At 35.0% G+C, this 21,222-nt stretch overlaps 1 protein-coding gene across 2 annotated transcripts; it reads left to right on the top strand.

The window, feature by feature from the left end:
• The first annotated feature begins 593 nt into the window (after positions 1-593).
• UTS2B (urotensin 2B) lies at positions 594-19,198 on the top strand. 2 transcript variants are annotated; one of them, XM_034990223.1, is made up of 5 exons: positions 594-820; positions 6,205-6,303; positions 7,893-7,930; positions 9,475-9,559; positions 18,904-19,198. In XM_034990223.1, exons 1-5 carry the CDS (start codon positions 661-663, stop codon positions 18,927-18,929), a joined length of 408 nt encoding a protein of 135 aa, XP_034846114.1. In that variant the 5' UTR covers positions 594-660; the 3' UTR covers positions 18,930-19,198. The 2 variants fall into 2 exon arrangements, with proteins under 2 accessions (XP_034846114.1, XP_034846107.1); XM_034990216.1 differs by lacking the exon at positions 18,904-19,198 and having other exon boundaries at positions 9,475-9,860.
• Positions 19,199-21,222: the final 2,024 nt, after the last annotated feature.

Genomic DNA, 21,222 nt, shown 5'->3' with positions numbered 1-21,222 from the left:
ATAAAATTGAAATTGTTGATATACTGAAAGACTTTGACTTAAAAAGAAAACCGTTACAATTAAAACAAGCACTAAAGAATGTAATTGACGGGACATTTGCCAACTTTGAATTAATTAGATTTAGCTTTAATCTCTAGAAGTGCTGGTTGCAGCAAAATGAAACCATCCTTCTTCAATGTAGTAAGACATTAATGTTCCCATTATCATTCATTTCCAATTTGAGCTCTTCCCAACTCAAATCTATTTGCTTGGTTAAAAATGAAGCGGTGGGTGCAAATAACATGGGCTATTAGGAAGACCTCCGTGGGGCTCTAAATTAGTCAAATGAAAGGCCTTCTTCCCATTTCCTTGTTATGAAAATCTAACCAACAGGTTCTACATTGCTAATTTTGGCTCTAAGCTTGTGTATGTGTCTGAGTGCGTGGGCGTGCATAGGAATGCCTGCTTTTAGTGAAATGGGCAGGTATGAGATGTATCGATTGGGTTCTTCCTGTTATTGACCCAGTAGCAAACTTGTCACTTCTCCAAGTAGTGAATCATGTTGACAGAATGCATTACATTGTATAAGTTTTTTTTTTTCTTTGTCCAGATCATTTGTAGTTGAAGCTCACTTGCCACCTTTTAAAAGTGATCTCTGCAGCATTCCAGAGCCACTGAAGTATGCATCTTGACCGGGAGAGTCCAGTTTCTCTACTAGCACAGAAGAAGATTTTTAACATGAACAAGATCCTTTCAGCCACTGTTTGTTTTGGACTCCTAACTTTGTTATCTGTACTGATTTTTTTGGAATTGGTGCATGGACGGCCATATCTGATCCAAGGTATGTACACATGAGTCTAAAATCCTACAGATGGGTAAATAATCCTTATCCTCCTCTTTGCATTGCCTTGGTTTTTCTGCCAGTATCAAAATAATACTTTAAGGCATTAGTACGATGTAATCATTAAACATCTCTTCAGAAGTTGCTGTTTTAAATTAAATGTAATCTGTGAGGCTGTTCTTCACAAGTAAATTAATTTTAACCAACATTATACTAAATTTATTTCAACAACACTTTATTTTTTTTCTAATTATGAGGCACATTTTTCTTACTTCTACTCTATGACCAAAGGTAGCGAATGTATAAATAGTAATACAATCAATTAACTAATATGTGCATATTCTTAAAGTACATTTGGGGAAAGAAAACAGTATTTTTATCCAATGAGATTATGAATAAGTTACTTACGAAAGGAGAATGGCTCAGAGAATAACACATTAGGACGGAAATTCGTGTTTGCAGAGATTTGGAAAAAAATAATGCATGGGGAAATCTACATAGTATTTTCAGGAGGATGATGCTAACACCCACATTATTCATTGACTGTATTTATCAGATTTCTAACATATTTATGATACTTAGGTTAAATGAAATAATTTAATCTATGACATCTACAAATATTTACCATGTAAAGTTGGAAAAAATAAGTTTCTGCTCTTGTAATATTGTAACTTGTACTGATCTTTCTTTAAAATTTTCAATGTATTTTGTAGTGGAAATAGCTCTTCATCTGAGAATCAGGGGAGCTAAATTTAATGTTGATTTATTAGGCAAACAACATCATTGAAACTTTTATATATTTCTTTATGTTTGAAAAATAGTAACTTAAAATAGTGCTCTCTATTTTCCCTTCCAGCTTGAGAGTTTGAGGTTACTGTCATCTAACTGACCTCCTTGATGGGAAGGAACGAGCCTTTTGTCCTACATAGAGGAACCAAATCAGAACATAATACATTTGGTTTACATGATATGGGTTGAGAAGAGGGATCAAGTTTCTCTTTTTTAGATGGAATTCAATTTTACTAGACCATGTTGCTTAAATGTGGTTTTAAAAGTCAATGAGAAACAAACTGAGGGTTCTAGAGGGGAGGGGGTTGGGGGGATGGGTTAGCCCAGTGATGGGTATTAAGGAGGGCACATACTGCACGGAGCACTGGGCGTTATACGCAAACAATGAATCATGGAACACTACATCAAAAACTAATGATGTAATGTATGGTGATTAACATAATAAAAAAAAAGTCAATGAAAGGGCGCTTGGGTGGCTCAGTCCTTAAGCATCTGCCTTCGGCTCAGGTCATGATCCCAGCATCCTGGGATCGAGCCCTGCATCGGGCTCCCTGCTCGTTGGGAAGCCTGCTTCTCCCTCTCCCACTCCCCTCACTTGTGTTCCTGCTCTATCTCTCTCTGTCAAATAAATAAATGAAATCTTAAAAAAAAAAGTCAATGAAAGTTAGAGCAGTTCTTTTGGCAGTGAAAATAAAATTGCATAAATCCTCGTTATTTATTTATAGGGATTTTCCCATTGAAAAACAAATTTTCCCAGAGATATAAATAGAAGCTTGGGAATCAAAAAATCTGGATTTTACCCATGGCTCACATTTTGTCTTTGGCCAGTCAAAATCAACTGCACTTGGTGGGCCTCCATTGCTCTTCCTGTGAAATAATGAGATTTTCAATGTTCTTAGCATAGTGCAAACGTGTGAGGAAAAATGAGACTATTCATTGAGGACTTTGCAAAATTAGGATGTTAGTAGTAAATGTAACTTCTGATTTCACGTGGATGTGGGATACAGCAAAATCCAACTCTACGGCATTTTTCTAGGTTAAAATTAAATAACACCTCTGACCCCAGAAGACCAAACACTGATGTCCTTCTATCACTGGCAGCATATTGAAAAGTTTTCTCTCTGGGATGCCCTTGGATCTGTTGCCTTGTGTGTAAATGGGAAAGATTAAATTACTTCTAAGGTTATTTTCTGATCTAAATTATCTATGATTAGAGTGAGCTTCTCTCCATACACATATTTGTCAAAGCAGCCAACCATTTGACTTATTGTGGTCTTTTGACACATTTTTCAAATAAGCATTTGTCCACTAACAGAGTACAAAGTTGTGGTTACCACCCCTTGTTCTTTCTGTGTTAGACAATACTCAAGACAAATGGCACAGTCTGCCAGCTTTCATTTGGTCGGGGCTATAGAAAAGCCTGGCTTGATGGGAAATGCTCACACTGAGCAAATTGCCTACCACAAAAGATTGAAGAGTGAATATCATGACCCAGAAGACTGCAGAAAATTTATTAATTTTTTTTGGTATTTTATCATTTTGGGGGGTTTCCAGGTTTCTTTCTGGGAAAATTTCTCATCTGTCTCCACTAAAATGCTTCACATTTGAACGAAAAGCAAGGAGACAATAAAATCTTTTGAGTCAGTATCTTAAGTAGTAATGAACTAGTTTTATCTGTGTATTTGCAAAAGCATTCACTCTGTCATGTCTGGGTAACTTTGCCATCCTCTGTGCTAAGGATGCATCTACACTCAGGTAATTTTTATTCAAACATTTCTTTTATCAATATTAACTTTTATTTATTTATTTATTTTTTCAAATGACTTTAGTTCAAAGACAGAAACATAGTCAAAGTATGTGTAATTTTTTTCTTTTAAAACTGTTATCCTTTAAAACTAAAAATGAAAACTAGAAAAAAACATATTTTATATTTCTTAGACAATATCTTAACTTTAGGAATAAAAAATATTTAAAAAATTTTTTGAGAAAATTTTTTCTTCAGAGATTCCTGTAAACGTTGGTTGCCTTAAAAGGTAGTGACAAGACTTTCTGTGAGGACAGTTAATACAAGTGTAGTTACTGGAAACAAAACTGGTAAAGAAAGGCAAATAGATTAATTTTCTTTTGTGAAAAATATTCCACTTAAATATGCAGAAGTGGGTTGTGAATTAAGCACATAAAACCTTCAGCTCTACACTTTCCTCCTTACTTCCTTCTAGTCTTTCTTTTTTATTATGTTATGTTAATCACCATACGTTACATCATTAGTTTTTGATGTAGTGTTCCATGATTCATTGTTTGCGTATAACACCCAGTGCTCCATTCAGTACGTGCCCTCTTTAACACCCATCACCAGGCTAACCCATCCCCCCACCCCCCTCCCCTCTAAAACCCTCAGTTTGTTTCTCAGAGTCCATAGTTTCTCATGGTTCATCTCCCCCTCCGATTTCCTCCCCTACATTTTTCCCTTCCTGCTATCTTCTTCTTCTTCTTTTTTTTTTTTTAACATATAATATATTATTTGTTTCAGAGGTAAAGGTCTGTGATTCATCAGTCTTACACAACTCACAGCTCTCACCGTAGCACATACCCTCCCCAATGTCTATCATCCAGCCACCCCATCCCTTCTACCCCCTACCACTCTAGCAACCCTCAGTTTGTTTCCTGAGATTAAGAATTCCTAATATCAGTGAGATCATATGATGCATGTCTTTCTCTGATTGACTTATTTCGCTCAGCATAATACCCTCCAGTTTCATCCACATCATTGCAAATAGCAAGATTTCATTCCTTTTGATGGCTGCATAATATTCCATTGTATATATATATACCACATCTTCTTTATCCATTCATCTGTGGATGGACATCTTGGCTCTTTCCATAGTTTGGCTTCTAGTCTTTTTTTTTTTTTAATTTTTTTTCTTATGATTTTATGTATTCATTTGAGACACAGAGATACAGAGAGAGAGAGAGCATGAGTGGGGGAGGGGGAAGGGGAAGAGGAGAGGCAGAGGAAGAGGGAGAAGCAGGCTCCCCACTGAGCCAGAGAGGGGCAGAGCCGGACGTGGGGCTCTATCCCAGGACCCTGGGATCATGACCTGAGCCAAAGGCAGATGCTCAACCATCTGAACCACCCAGGTGCCCCACTTCCTTCTAGTCTTATACTTTCTCTAGTTAAGGCAATGAATCCGTTTCTCTTATCACAGTTCTCTTTCTGAATTAAGTAGCCATTATCATTTGGCTATAAAATGTACCTTATGTCTTTTTTCAAACTGAAACATTTTAAAGTTTATGATTTAACATTTTCATAAACAACTGTAGTAACAATTACCTTATTGCATGGCCATGTCTTAAACTAAACTATCTCTGAGGGTCTTCATTTAATTAATGTGAAGCAAAAGTTCCATTGATATTCTATTAGTGTTTTAATTAATCAATAGAAAAAACCAGAATGTCACAGATAATTTCTATGTTTATGAAGTAAAGGAAATTGTAGAGCTGAGCACCAGTGAACTATGTTTGGTCGGTGTGGAAACAATGCTGTCACTTGCCCCAAGTCATCCATTTGCTTCCTCACCAAAGCATTCTCATTCCTTTCATTAGCCTCTTAGTCCTTTGAGCGCATCAATAAACATTTTGTAGACACAGGAAAGGCAGATGATTTCATCGAATAATATAGTCAAGTTATGAGCCATTTCTGTAGCTACAACCACAATGTTCTCACTTTTAAACTTCAAACTCACAAATCTACCTTATGTTCACACTGTCAGCTAGTATGAGGAGCTAGGAAATGGGGAAGATGATCCAATAGAAGTTCTATGATAAAGGTTTGATTTTTCAGGCCACCTCACAAAAGTTTATTTTGTTTGTAATACACTAGTTGTTATTTCAGTTGCATTGTTAATAGATATCTTGTTGAGTCTTCATGTTTTATAGCTTGAGTAAAGGCTATTGTCCTGATTTCTACTCCAGAATAAAAATATTTACAAAAATTTGGGTAATATTTCTATTTTTAAAGTGCTGAAAGAGTTGAGCATCTAATCAATGAATGGGCTGGGAGTGAAACTGACAAAGATGGAAAGATGTCAATAGGGAGAAAAGAGACATTATACCACCTCTTCCACAGGTTTCCTTAGATGGTTTAAAGGCACTCTCCGAACACAAAATGGCTCATATTTAAATGTGTGTAGCAAATAAAATCTTAAAATCAAAAATTATTTTTTCTTTATAAATATAACTTTTATGTTTTTCATATTACACACAAGAGTAGAAAATTTCAACAACACAGGTAAAAAATAAATTTACCTGCGATTCTACTACCTAGGAATGATGGCAGGTAAATTTTAGGGTGTCATCTTTCAGACATACTCTCTGTCTCTCCCTCTTCCTCTCTCACAATCTCTGTTTGAGAGCTCCAGTACATTCAATGATTTTTTTTAACAGCCCATCTTTTTGGATTACACACCCTTCTCCACACCCCTTTTATCAGTGACTATATGCATTGATAGTTACCTGTAAAATGTATTTAATTAGAAATACTTTCAGTGACACAGATTGAAAATAGAGGTTTTATTACATTGAGGTGATTATTACAGGAAATGAATTGTTTCCAGATAAAGAAGATACAAATCGTGAAGAACTACTGCTGGCTCTACTGAATAAAAATTTTGATTTCCAAAGACCTTCTAACATTGGTGAGTCAAGAAGTTATTCTGTCCTCTGACTTGCTCTTTCTAAATGTATATTTATATTAAATAAAATAATAACTACTCCCTTTTATGCTGCACTGATGGCTTAAGTGTTTTTATTATTTCATATTCATGCTAAAAGCAATGGCATTATTAACAAATATTAAAATCCTATTTTCTTCAATTAGAAGGTCCTAGTCAGATCGGTAACCATCTAGTTACACACCAGTGATCTTTTTTTTTTTTTTTAAATATTTTATTTATTTATTTGAGACAGAGAGAATGAGAGAGACAGAGAGCACACGAGAGGGGGGAGGGTCAGAGGGAGAAGCAGACTCCCTGCCGAGCAGGGAGCCCGATGCGGGACTAGATCCCGGGACTCCAGGATCATGACCTGAGCCGAAGGCAGTCGCTTAACCAACTGAGCCACCCAGGCGCCCCACACCAGTGATCTTTACTCATATTTTCTTCTTATCTATGCAAATCCTCACTGGTACAGTTAATATATATGTATTTTTTTTTTTTTTACTGTATGTTTCACATCTGTTCATAGGTTTCCACTAGAAATTTCACAAATTAACAGCAATCTCATAGCAGTTTTAACACATTTTGCAATCAAATTCTCCCAATGTGGGAAGTGGTTGGAGTATAAACCATTGGGAAATGTAAGCTACACCAATTGAGATTTTTTTTTTCTTTGAAGAACAGGAGAATCTAATTTACAATTACGTGTCAGAATGTTCTCCAAGAAATGACAAATACTGTCAGAAACTTAGTAAGTCTAGCCTGAGAGAAAATGTGACAATATGTTAATGTGGTATACTCTCAGAAAACATTTGGTCTTCTAAAGAAAATGTCTATTTATGGGACAATGTGCTGACTACAACAATATCTTAATAAATACTTCAAAAATACAACATTTTAAAATTAGAAGTAAGATATTATCATTGAAGAAAATGAATGAAATTATAAAAAAGAAAAATTTATACTCAAATTGTAAGGGAGGGAGTTACTATTTATATTTTGGGCTTATCTTTCTCAACTGAATTATATAGATGCTTGTGTCCTGCTTTTTTCACTTAATATTGTTTCATAAGATTTCCTTATGTCAGTAAAATAGTTTATTTCTAAATAATAGTGCTTGTTGGAACTATGGTCTATTTTATTTTATAATGATTTTTTTTAAAGACTTTATTTATTTGACAGAGAGAGAGAGAGAGAGAACGAGCATGAGCATAGGCAGAGGGAGAAGCAGACTCCCTGCCCAGGCTCGATTCCAAGATCCTGGGTTCAGGACCTGAACCAAAGGCAGACATTTAACTGACTGAGCCACCCAGGCGCCCCAGAACTATGGCCTATTTTAGAAATCTTTGTGCTTATTGCTAGAAATTAGGTATTTTCTCATTATATAACTGGTTGCAATTCAATATTATAGGCATTGAGAAAGTATTTGGGTTTTATATCAGGGATGATGGGTGGTCTTAAATCATATGAAAAAGACCTTTGCCTTCCACATAAGATCCTGAATGTGTGTCCTGAAGTGAATCAAATATTACTTACAATGAAATTTTTCATATGACAAATGTATCTTGCAGATAGAGAACTGGCTAACAAATTGGAAGAACTTAACCAGGTGAGAATGTGAAATACTTAATTTCAATTTTAATAATCATTCTAAGGCATTTTCTTATCTTTGGGCATAGTTTGAAAAATTATTAGTACTATACTGTAAAATTTTTGTATTCCTGCTAGAGAAAGAGTAAAGTTAATCACTAGGGAAAAAAAATAGTCAAATTACACTTAAAAAAATCAAGAAAGAAAAGAAAACCAAAACAAAATTATATATAGCTGAAGTGATCTTGAGATAAAATGTGTAGAAAATCTGGATTCTTATCCCAGCTCTCCAATTACCTAACTATAAGACCATGGACAAATCAAAATTCTATGGATTTAAATCTCTTCATCTGTAAAATGGGAGGCTATACTTAGATTGGTGATTTTCAATAATATACTTACTCTTTTTAAAAATTGAAATACTTTTTTCCAAATCAATTGGATGTGTTCCTAGTAAATGAAGCATATGAAAGTGGAGCTGTCCTGTTTAAAGCAGCTGGTTGGGGACATGAAGGGTCATCTTCCTGACCTGCTCTCAGCCCTCCTGATAGGAAGCCCCTTAGCAGCCTTATTCCCCCACTGCTTGACATGCTGGGAAGAAAATTTGAAAATCACCAGATTAGATGATTTCAAAACTTGTCCACATACATGCATGCAAATCCATTATTATACAACCACATACATGCATGCAAATCCATTATTATACAAGCCGTGTGGCTGTTTGGGAGAGAGAATCATGCCCCATCACTCTGAGCAGGTCAGACATGGACACCCTCAGCAGCCAGGCTGAACTCTATTTTGGAGTAGAGTTCAAAAAGAAGTAGGTCTTCAGAGCATGGGCAATCAGAGAGCTTGCTAAAAATTAACATGGGTTGAATTCCAGGTAAAAACTGTAGGGCCTCAAAATACTTCTCACTTCCTGCTGGAAAGGAGAAATATTTCAGGAACTTCAAACATTTATACAACCCTTTGAAGCTCCTTGAAGAGGACTGCTTGTTAGAGGTGACATCAAATCCAGTCCAGCAACACAGGCTGTCTTAATAGGCTCCCCATTAACTAACACCCAGAGTTGACATCCTTCACTATAAACCTTTTTTTTTTCCTGATCTCCTGTTGAGTCATGTGCCTTTCCCAGCCAGTCTCTAAATAGGTTTCCTTGGATTTTTCCACTTAATTATTTTTGTTTATTTTCTTTATTACTTTTTCTCCTTTTCCATTCCTCTTTTTTCTCCTTTCTTCTATTTTTTCCTACTCTTTTTCCTTTCTTATTCTAATTATTCCTCTTTTTCAACAGGAAGCAGCATCGTTCTTTTTTTTTTTTTTAAGATTTTATTTATTTATTTGACAGAGAGAGAGATAGCGAGAGCAGGAACACAAGCAGGGGGAGTGGGAGAGGGAGAAGCAGGCTTCCCGCCGAGCAGGGAGCCCGATGTGGGACTCGATCCCAGGACCCTGGGATCATGACCTGAGCCTAAGGCAGACGCGTAACGACTGAGCCACCCAGGCGCCCAGCAGCATCGTTCTTATTAAAGATTGATAATTTTTATATTTGCTTTTTAACAGCTAAAAGAGCAGTTCATGGAGGCAAAAGATGCTGAGATATCCTATGCTATAGATGGTCTATCTTCTTCCCATCCAAATAAGCGAGGTAAATTTTCATTTCAAAGTTTTATAATTGACAACTGAAAGATTACTTTTGCAATTATTACTAAGAGGGAAATGGTTAACTTGACATTTCTTAATCCTATGGTGATTATCAAGATCAAGGTTGATATTTTTAAAGAAGATGCCAATGAATATGTTCCCATATGATTATATCTGAGCTCTGTCATGTTTACAGGAGTGGATAATAAGGTCTTATGTTCCAGGATTAAGTAAAATATGCCCTTATTGCCTCAAATTGTGAACTATGGCTTGCTATTTTGCTTAAAGACTAGAGTTGGGAGAATCACAAATCGAAGCAGTCAGGTTTTAAGTCAATGCAAATTTTAGAACATCTTTATTGAAGTAAGGAGAACCCTCATTGCTCTAACACTGGGTTCAAGGTTTGAATCATAATATTTAATTTTAAAAAGATTTGTCTTTTGGATCCCTCTTATTTTTTATAATATTTCTTGGGAAATTCTTGTTTATTGCTGAATTAGTTCTTATATTTGAAAAATTTGATTATATATTTCTCCATTCATATAGTGATGTAAGCCTTCCTAAGACTCATTTTATTTACTTACATTTTTCCCCTCCTCCCAGATTTGTCTTTAACTTGTTCAAAAGCCTATTTCACAATGCTACTAAGTGGGAAGAGGATGAACTGGTATTATTTAAATACTTAGCATATACCAGACTTTTTATGCTTTAAGATGTCAAACTATTGTGGCTAAATACATAGGCTCTAGAGCTAAACTGCCTGGGTCCAAATCAACATTGACATTCCCTACCTGTGTGACCTTGAGCAATTATGTAACTTCTTGTGTCTCATTTTCTTTGCCCCCAAATGCAAATTATAGCAATAATTATCTTTATGAGATTGTCGGGAGGATTTGATGAGTAAATAAATGAAAGGCATTTAGAATAATGCCTGGCATATAGTAAGTACTATGTAAGCCTAACTTGTTCTTTATGGTTTTGAGCAGTACTATAATTATTATTTTATTTTCATCATAAACCACATAGGATAGCTATTACTACGCTTATTTTATAGATGAGGAAATTACATCTCAGAGAGGTGAAATTATATGCCAAAAATAACCCGATTGCTAAGTGACTCAGCTAGTGAGCCTGAAGGAGAGGGTAGTAGAAGATGAATTGGAAGCTGTAAGAGAGAGAACCTTCAGGATTCTTAAGGACTTTAGCTTTTACTGGGTATCATATAGGACATCACTGGAAACTTTTAGCAAAAGGAGTAATATGAGATAAGTTTTAACAGAACCACTCTGATGCTTCACAGAGAATATACTGCAAAAGATGGGCAAAGGTAGAAGCAGAGAAACCATTAATGAAGAGAATTTAGTGGTTCAGATAGTAAGTGGTAGTAGCTTGGATTAGGGTGGCAGTAGTGAATCGGTAAGAAGGGGTCTGATTCTGGATATAATTTGAGTAAAAAAAATCAACAAAATTTGTTGTAGGATTACATGTGGTTTGTGTTTTTTTAAAAAAGGGAAGGCATCAAAAATGATTCCAAAGTTTTTGTTTTAAGCAACTAGGAAAAAGAGGGCAATTTCTATTTATTGAGCCAGAGATAGCTGGAAGAGGAGAAAGTTTGGTGGTATAAAAGCTTTGGGATGGAGATTTATTGGGCCTTCCCATAATTAGCATAGTTTAGGCTATGATGTGGTACCAGTTTTAATCCCAATCTCAGAGGCCTATTATATAGTAAAGTCCAATGCATGTCGTACAACCCTCTTCTATTTTCTGGCTATATCATCTAGAAGGTTGTTATATCTTGACTGCCCCTAATAGTGCCAAGACACAGGAAAGGGATAGAGGACACATCCCAGCTCCAAACTGCCTCAGTTCAGTGACAAGTGTCACTTCTCCTGAAGTCCATTGGCTAGAATTAGTCATGTGGGCTGACACCAAAATATTGGCAAGATAGGCTGAGAAATTTTAGGAAGTACATATAATACTTGGGGAACACTGTCTCTACCACACACAGTCAATCCTTCGATCTCTGCTTAACCACATAGACTATACTCAACCCATTGCCATTAGAGACATTCCCAGATCTCATTCACTGACTGAACTCAGAACAAAGAACAGTCTCTCCAGGAGGAGATACTTACTAGTCTTCATCAGCTACAATGTAGCTTCTTCCTCTTCATTCACAGACCTGTTAGCTAAAAGGACAATTCCAATAATTGGTAGAGGGCCAAGGATGGGATAATCCCTTTCATAAAGGAAATGAACAAGACACAGACAGAGTGCTACCCTCCAGCACTTCTGAAATCCCACTAGGCAAATATTATAAAGATCTCCTACCCTGGGGATGAGAAAAGTTGTCTTGACTGGAGCCTCTAGTACCTAGGAGGAGTCATTTGTTCATTGTAATGCTTCACTGGCTGCACTGTTTGAAATTTTTCCTTCTTCATTTTTATCCCTGGACACATCTTATGTGCTACTTGGGGATTATTCCCTTCTCCAGGATGGCACAGTTTTCTCAGGTCTTATCCTACGTCTGCAAAGTTGGAAGCCCAAAGTTTATTTTGTCTTTAAGTGTCAAAGATATTTTTATTTTAGGCTTTATGGTTTCTTTGACAACGATGTTCTTTCAAAAATTTAGAAAGCTTCTCATGTACTTGCTCCATGCAAATACTTTTTAAAAAAGCAATTTTAATTATTCTGCATTCTCACCCCCAACTTAGTAGCAGTTGCCTTGAAAGTATCTGGAACATACCTTAAAGACTATACGCTCGATCTGATTTTGCCCTGAGTTCTTTATTCCAACTGCTTTTTACAGAGTCTCTGTCACTTGGAGTAGTTTTAAATCTCATTTTATAGTGTTTGGGATCTAGAAGAGGTTAGTTCTTTCAACATTTTGAGATCTTGTATTTCTGGACTCTCTTTATTCCCTTTGTATTTGTTGTCAAATTGTATTTGGGGATAAATTAGGCAAACTACATTAGCAAACTAACCTTACAATCTCAGTGAATTAGCTTGCTTTAAGATTTATTTTTTGATTACATGAAGTCTCGTGTATGTTGGTCATTTTCCTTTGCACTGTATCTACTCTATGTGTCTCTGTAGTAGAACAGGAGAGAAATGGAGGTAAACACACTCTTAACTGCCAAAATTAGGCACATGATCTTAATCTAACTTAATAGGCTCAGGGAATCACCCGGGAGATGTAAAAAAAAAAGCACAAGGAATATTTGGAGAGTCATATCCCAACCATAGATATTTTGAGCTTGTTATGCCATGCATAACAGTATCTTCCAAGTATAGTAGCCTCCTTAGGCACATTTTGAAGTTTCAGTTACCTGTGGTCAACCATGGTTCAGAAGCACATGATCCTCCTTCTGACATATCATCAGAATTCTGGTCAATAGTAGCCTAATGCTACGTCATAGTGCTTGCGTCATTCACCTCACTTCATGTCATCACGTAGACATTGTATCATCTACATCATCACCAGAATAAAGGTGACTAGAGCATAATAAGATATTTTGAGGGAAATAGACCACATTCACATAACTTTTATTGCAGCATATTGTTATAATTGTTCTAGTTTATTATTAGTTATTGTTGTTAATCTCTTACTGTGTCCAGTTTGTAAACTAAACTTTATTGTAGGTATGTATGTATAGGAAAAACATAGTATTTATAGCATTCAGTACTATCTGCAGTTTCAGGCATCCACTGGGGGTCTTGAAACATTTATCCCATGGATAAGGGGGGGACTTCTGTAGTGATCTGAGTAGACCATTGAATATATAAATTTGAAGTTTAGGGAAGCAGCTCATATTGGAGATATAAATTTGATAGTTATCAGCATATCAATATTGCTTGGTATTTTGATCAGACCATCTAAGGAATGACTCTAGATATAAAAGAGAAGACAGCCAGGGCTGAAGCCCAAGTGATTCCAAGGTTAGAGGTTGGGCAGACAAGAGAATCAGCAAAGGAGGCTTAATAGGAGTAGCTACCAAGGAAGGAAGTGACAAAGAAAGGAAGACTACTGTTTCCAGGAAGTAATGAAAGTGTATTTAAAGCTATAATATGTCCAGTAAGTTGACAACTGCAATTTTCCTTCTGAACAGGAATGAAAGGTTATTAATGGCTTTGACAAGAATTGTTTGATGGACTTTGGGCTAAAGAGAACATGATAAAACAATATTTTTATCATCTGTCAGGAACCACTGACAATAGACACCGCATTTGAGAAATTTTGTTCTAAAGGGTAGACAAAATTGGGATATTAGCTAGGTAAGTTTGAAGGCGGTCAAAGAAACTTCTTTGTTTTTAAGCAAGAAGATATTAAAACATATTTGTATGTAGTAGGAATAAAATAAATATTTGTGGTGATAAACATATGAAGTAGATGCCCAGGTTAGGTCACAAAAACAACCCACATTATATTTAAACTGTGCTTCTATTGCATAACTAGAAGTTGTCTACTATAATATTGTGTGAAGATAAGATGGACCCAGAGATCCAGCTAATGCAATAGTAACTTATACTTAATGGGGAATATTATAGTTTGCTTTAATCATTTAATATATAACTGGTAGACACCTGCTAAATTCACTAAATGGTGCTGTCTAATGTAATAAAATACAACATCTTTTCATGATAAAAACAGGTTGGGTATTGAAGGAACATGCCTCAACATAGTAAAGGCCATATATAACAAACCCACAGCTAATATCGTATTCAGTGGAGAAAAATTGAAAGCGATTTCTCTGAGTTTGGGAATAAGACAAGGTTGCCCACTCTCACCACTTCTATTCAATATGGTACTAGAAGTCCTAGGTAGAGCAATTAGGAAAGACAAAGAAATAAAAGGCATCCAAATTGGGGAGGAAGAAGTAAAACTGTCACTAATTACTGATGATATGATCTTATATTTACAAAATCCCAAAAAGTCAATCAAAAACCTGTTGAAATTAATTAATGATACTTAATAAGTAAGGTGGCAGATTACAAAATCAACTTACAGAAATCAGTGGGATTCCTTTATACTAATGATGAAGCATTGGGAAAAAAATCCCAATTGTAATAGCATCAAAAACAATAAAATACTTAGGAATAAAATTTTATTGAATTACAGTTGATATACAATATTATTTTAGTTTCAGGTATTCAGCATAGTAATACAACATTAGGAAGTGATCACCAGGATAAATCTATCCACCATCTGTTACCATATAAAGTTCTTAAATATTTTTAACTATATTCCCTATGCTGTACATTATATCCCCACATCTTACTTACTTTATAACTGGGAGTTTGTACCTTTTAATCTCCTTCCTCTATTTCACTCCCTCCCTTCTGCAACTGCCAGATTATTCTCTGTATCTAAGAGTCTGTTTCTGTTTTGTTTTGTTTGTTCATTTGTTTTATTTTTTAGAGTTTCATATAAGTGAAATCATATGGTCTTTGACTTATTTTATTTGGCTTAATACCCTTTAGGTCCATCCATGTTGTCACAAATGGCAAAATTTCATTTTTTAATGGATATTCCATTGTGTGTGTGTGTGTGTGTGTGTAATCAATCTTTCTATCTATTCATCTACTGATGGACACTTAGATTGCTTCTATATCTTGGCTATTGTAAATAATGTTGCAGTCAACATAGGGATGCATGTATTTTTTTAAATTACTGCTTCCATTTTCTTCAGTTAAATACCCAGAAGTAAAAGTGCTGTATCATATGGTAGTTTTATTTTTAATTTTTGAGGAACATCCATACTGTTTTCCATAGTGGCTGTACCATTTTGCATTCCCACCAACAGTGCATGAAGATTCCTTTTTCTCCACATCTTTGCCAACAGCTGTTATTTACTTATTTATTTTCATAACAGCCATTCTGACAAGTATAAGGTGATATCTCATTATGGTTTTGATTTGCATTTCTCTGAAGATTAGTTATATTGAACATCTTTTCATATGTCTGTTGGCCATTGTACGGCTTCTTTGGAGAAATGTTTATCCAGGCCCTCTGTCCATTTACTTAGGAAAAAATTTAACCAAGGAAGTGAAAGATCTACACCATGAAAACTCTAAGACTTTGCTGAAAGAAATTGAAGAAGACACAAACAAATGGAAAGAAATCTGTGTTCATAGACTGGAATAATAAATATTGTTAAAATGGCCATATTCCCCAAAGCAATCCACACAAAATACCAAAGGAATTATTCACAGAAATAGAAGAAATAATCCTAAAGTTTATGTGGAACAACAAAAGACTCCAAATAGCCAAAATATTCTGAGGATAAAAGAACAAAACTTGGTTTCAAACTATACTGTAAAGCCATAGTAATAAAAACAGTATGGTACTGGCACAAAAATAGACATACAGGCCAATGAAACAGAACAGAAAGCCTAGAATTAAATCCTGGCATATAGAGTCAACTAATACTCAACAAGGGAGCCGTGTACACCCAATGGGAAAAGGATAGTCCTTCAAAAAATGATGCTGTGAAAATTGGAGAAACACCTGCCGAACAATGAAATTGGACCCTTATGTCACACCACTCACAAAAATTCACTTGAAGTTAATAAAAGACTTAAACATAGACCTGATAACATACAACTCCTCTAAGAAAATATAGAGCAGTAGCTTATCAATACTGGTCTCGGTAAGGACTTTTTGGACATGACATTAAAAGCACAAGCAACAAAAGCAAAAATTAACAAATGGGACCACATCAAACTCAAAGGTTTCTGCAGAGCAGAAGAAACAACAAAATGAAACGGCAGGCTATAGAATGGAAGAAAATTTTAGCAAAGCATATATTGGATAAGAGGTTAATATCTAAAAAATATAAAGAACACAACTTAATAACAACAGAAAAACCCTTAAAAACATCTAATTAAAAAATGGGCAGAAGAACTAAATAGATATTTTTTTTTCTGAAAAGGATATCAAAATAGCCAAAAGACACATAAAAGATGCTCAACATCACTAATCAGCAGGTAAATGCAAATCAGAAACACAGTGAGATGTCACCTCACACCTGTTAGAATGGCTATCATCATCATGATCCAACACTTCTACTTCCAGGTATATATCAATGGATGAATGGATAAAAATGGTGTGTGTGTGTGTGTGTGTGTGTGTATAATGGAATATTATTCAACCATGAGAAAGGAGGCTATCCTGCCATTTCCAATGACATGGATGAAATGAGCACATTATGCTAAGCAAGATAAGTCAGACAGAGAAAGACAAGTACTGTATGATATCACTTTTATCTGGAATCTAAAAAAGTCAAACCTGTGAAAAACCAGAGAATAAAGCAGTGGTAACCAGGGGATCATGGAGGCAAGGGGTTTGGATAAGATTGATGGTGTTTAAGTATATAAACTTGTTATGAGCAGTAAATAAGTCATAGAAATCTAATGCAGTGTAATGAAAGTGGACAATAATATTGTACTGTAAAGATGTAATTTGACATAGACTACTTCAATCATATTGCAATATAGAAATCTATCAAAGTAACACACAGTACACCTTAGATTTACAAAATGTAATGTCAAATTATCAAATAAAAAAAAGGAGAAAGAAAAAGTCTCCTAGCTCTCACTCTGGTCTATTTACTTAGCTGCACTCCTAATGACTTCAGCTTTTTGGATTCATAAGCTGACGTAGGATAGGAGCAGCACATTTGAAGAAACTTGAGGATGGGAGATGAAAAAGAAATATAAAGCTGTCCAACACATAGCATCCTGATGAAAACAGGGTTACCAGAGTGAACCGAACAGACATCAGATGACACCAGGATGCTAGCGAGAGATTTCCTTCACACGATGATACATGATAGATAAGCACTGAAGAGTCTGGCTCTGCTGGGCATGTCGTCATTCATGACACTTCCTTTCATCCAGGTCCAGAAAATTTCCCTAACTATATTCCATTGCCTACTTAATCTAGCCACTCATGAGTAATTTTTGGATATGTGTACATTTATATTTTCCTAACAGACTGAGATATTCAATGATATCTGAAGGGCCAGAAAGGGCAGTGATGATAACTTTCCAAAGCACACTATAAAGAGAAGATTGGAGTAGTGGGCCGGGGTCCTCAGTTTAATGTCTGAAAATAAACTCCTTTCATAAGATTTGAATGTGGGTTCATGTAAAGGAAGCGTGGCTCCTGTAGAAATGAAAAGTAGACTCTGAGTGCTGTCATAACACTGTGTGTGTAGGTGGTGATGAACTTGAGGGTTCTAGGTTAGAGAGTTAATAGAGAAGGAGGGAAACCTGGCAAGCAGACAGACTTTTATCATTTATTTCAGAGTATTTCAAAGAGTATCTTTTTTAACTCTTTTTCATTGGGTGTCCCATTCATCAATTGCGAATCAAAGACCTGTCACCCTGAGGTCTTAATTTTATAAACCATTTAGATTGAAGGAAATTAGAGAAATTTATAATGAGTCTATGAAGCTACTATAAGTCAGGCGATTGGAAACCACCTACAGAAGATTTTTAAAATGATTCATTCGTGCATTTGAAGATTAAAATACTGTTTTTTTATTTTTATTTTTTAATTTAATTTAATTTTATTATGTTATGTTTTTGATGTAGTGATCCATGATTCATTGTTTTCGTATAACACCCAGTGCTCCATGCAGTATGTGCCCTCCTTAATATCCATCACCGGGTACCCCCCTCCCATTCCCATCTCCCCACCTCCCTCCCCTCTAAAACCCTCAGTTTGTTTCTCGGAGTTAAAATACTGTTAGAATTGGTTTGATTTTTCTGAAGCATCATTTTAATGATCAGAATGTGAAGACTCAATGTGACAAATAAATTACTTAAATAACATTTGGTGATCTGCAAAGTGAACTTTAAACTCTCTTCCTTCCTTTCCCCCCAGTAAATTGAAACATATTTATCATAGTTTTTACTCATGTGACTTCCTCTTTGAGATTTCAGTTACCCCAAATATAAAACAGAGGGATGTATCTAATAGGATGACCTACTGTATTCTCTGAACTGTATTACATGCATTATCATGTAGAACAGTGCTATCCAATAGAACTTTCTGTGATGATGTGACCATTCTCTAATGCAGTGCCCATTATGGTAGTCAGTAGCTACAAGTCACTATTGAGTACTCTAAATGTGGTTAGTGTGATGGAGAAACTGAATTTTCAAATTTTATTTCATTCTAATTAATTTACAGATTCACATGAGGCTAATAACAACCATATAGAACATTCCTTTTACAAAACTCCCTTTCTCATACTGAGGCACACATAACCTATTTTATTCAAATGTAGTATTTCATCAAATATCCTCCTAATAAAGAATTTGTTTTGCTTTCTCTTTTAGCCTGCTTTTGGAAATACTGTGTCTGAAGTTTGTTCTCTGGATACAAAAAGAACACTAGAAAAAAGATACACAGCTACTCACTACTGCTTGAAGATTGTAGCTCTTTTAAGCATAAAGAAACAGTGGCATTTATTCTGCCCATTGTATACTTAAGGTTTAAGTTGTGAATAATGACAAATCGGTTGTCCTTTTGCCTGGCATGGGCTATCAAATGGCCTTGTAGTGGTCAAGTTGACAGTGTTGTATCTAATTATTATCAATTAAAATATTTTAAAAAGCACCTTGGAAAATTAAAATAAATTATATTGTCTCAATTTATGGAAAAAATATGCATCATTGTCCTTTCTCTTTCTTATGATTGTGCTGGCTACTATCTCTTTTCTGTTCATTTGGACAACTGTCACTGAAATTGCTACAACCAAATGGATACATTACTAGAGAGCAGGAATGTATGGTTTATTGGACTATAGGAGAAAGTAATGCTAGATGTCTCGGAGATAGATATTAAGAAAACTTTCTTACAAAACAATTTGCCTTTTGGTTTCTTAATTCTCATCTCTGCCTTCTCCACAGCATCATGAACTATTTGAGATTCAGCATGTCTGTAAGAGATTACACTCATTGTGCTAAAAAATAAAGAAAACAAAACAAAAACTCATTGGCTTTCTCTTGATTCTTTTTTTTTTTTCTTTTTCTTTTTCACATCTGTACATCAAAATGCTCTTGCCTACAACTGAACAAGCTTATTTAATCAACTCAAGGCTGGGAGTTCAACTTCAATTTTGTCTGTCACTTGTGCTGGCCCAGAAACATTGTCAAAGTAACTTTAAAGAGTATTAAGGACTAGAATAGATGGTCAGATGAGCCTACACACAGTTCCTTATTTCACAATATGGGGGAAAGGCAGCTTATCTACGTAATATAATTTTGTGGTGCTTAAAGAGAAAACTATCTCATAAGGGAGTATGAATAATATTGTTTAAGTTAAAAAAACATAAAACAAACCAAGTTGAGTAATATATCTATAGTGCTATTTATATACTTGTTAGGAGCCATTCAAATGTACATAAGTATTAGTTGTTAAATAATGCCTAATTATTCCCACATATTTACAGTAGTTGTAAACACAAACATAATATCGTTATAAAAAAAAGACAACTCCTGTGCTCATCATCTCATGTTTATTAACTTTGGAATAGTTAAACAATATGCAGGCATTTTGAACCTTCAGGGCTAAGGTCATTCAAAAAAGCTTTTGCTACTTCTTTTTAGAAGAATCCATTAAATTATCTTTTAATAATTTGCTTTAAGAAATTTAATTCCCTAAAGCTATCTGTAGATTAAAGGTAGAATTTGCTAGACTTTTTGTAGAGTGAGAAAATTTTAAAATGTTGTAATCAGGAATGAACATCCCTCATGAAAAAATTGGTTATGTAATTGATTCCAGAACACGGAAATCCATATTTACAATTTGCTCTGTGAAGCTTCCCAAATGAATGAGATGACTCATCATGTTCTTAACAGAAATTATGTTTTAATTTCCTGCTGTGTTAAAAGAATGCCCTATTTCAAACTAGTGTACTGCTGACTTATTTTCTACTTTGTATAAAGTAGTGGCAGAAATGAAAATATGAAATAAAAGAGTTTTAAGTGGAGGAAACATTTTTCTCTTTTTGTTCATTGAAGTCTTGGGCATATATTATGAGATAAATGCATTATACATTAGAATAGAGTATAAATCCATATATTGTGACCTTTGACTTTAATTAAACTGAATGCCATAAGCATAACTTTGCATTAAAAAATAAAGATGCTAGGAAATCAATTTGTTTAATTTGACTTTAAACCTGCACCATGAGAAAATTTTAGGCTAAAGTAGCTTACAAATATCCAGATGGAGAAAAAGGGAAGAAAGAACTTCTAAAGAATAGAACACATTCCTATAATTCAACAGAAGGTTGGGGGAAAGTGGCAAGAGACAGTCTAACTTCTTTAAAAATTCCTTCAAATAGTGAGTCCTACAGGATATCTGCCTCTGTACCACTGCTAACTTTCTTATGCAAGTTTATGAAAAACAGAATTGGTTAGCTCTCTCAAAATTCAGTTCTCTTTGCTATAGCAGAAGTTCTCTTTGCTATAGCAAAATTTAGCCTGCTTTTGGAAATACTGTGTCTGAAGTTTGTTCTCTGGATACAAAAAGAACACTAGAAAAAAGATACACAGCTACTCACTACTGCTTGAAGATTGTAGCTCTTTTAAGCATAAAGAAACAGTGGCATTTATTCTGCCCATTGTATACTTAAGGTTTAAGTTGTGAAT

Source organism: Mirounga leonina, unplaced genomic scaffold (assembly GCF_011800145.1).
Source record: "Mirounga leonina isolate KUSES-001 unplaced genomic scaffold, KU_Mleo_1.0 Mir_115, whole genome shotgun sequence".
Taxonomy (NCBI): domain Eukaryota; kingdom Metazoa; phylum Chordata; class Mammalia; order Carnivora; family Phocidae; genus Mirounga; species Mirounga leonina.
The sequence above is the reverse complement of the archived record's forward strand: the minus strand, read 5'-3'. Positions and strand labels throughout refer to the sequence as shown.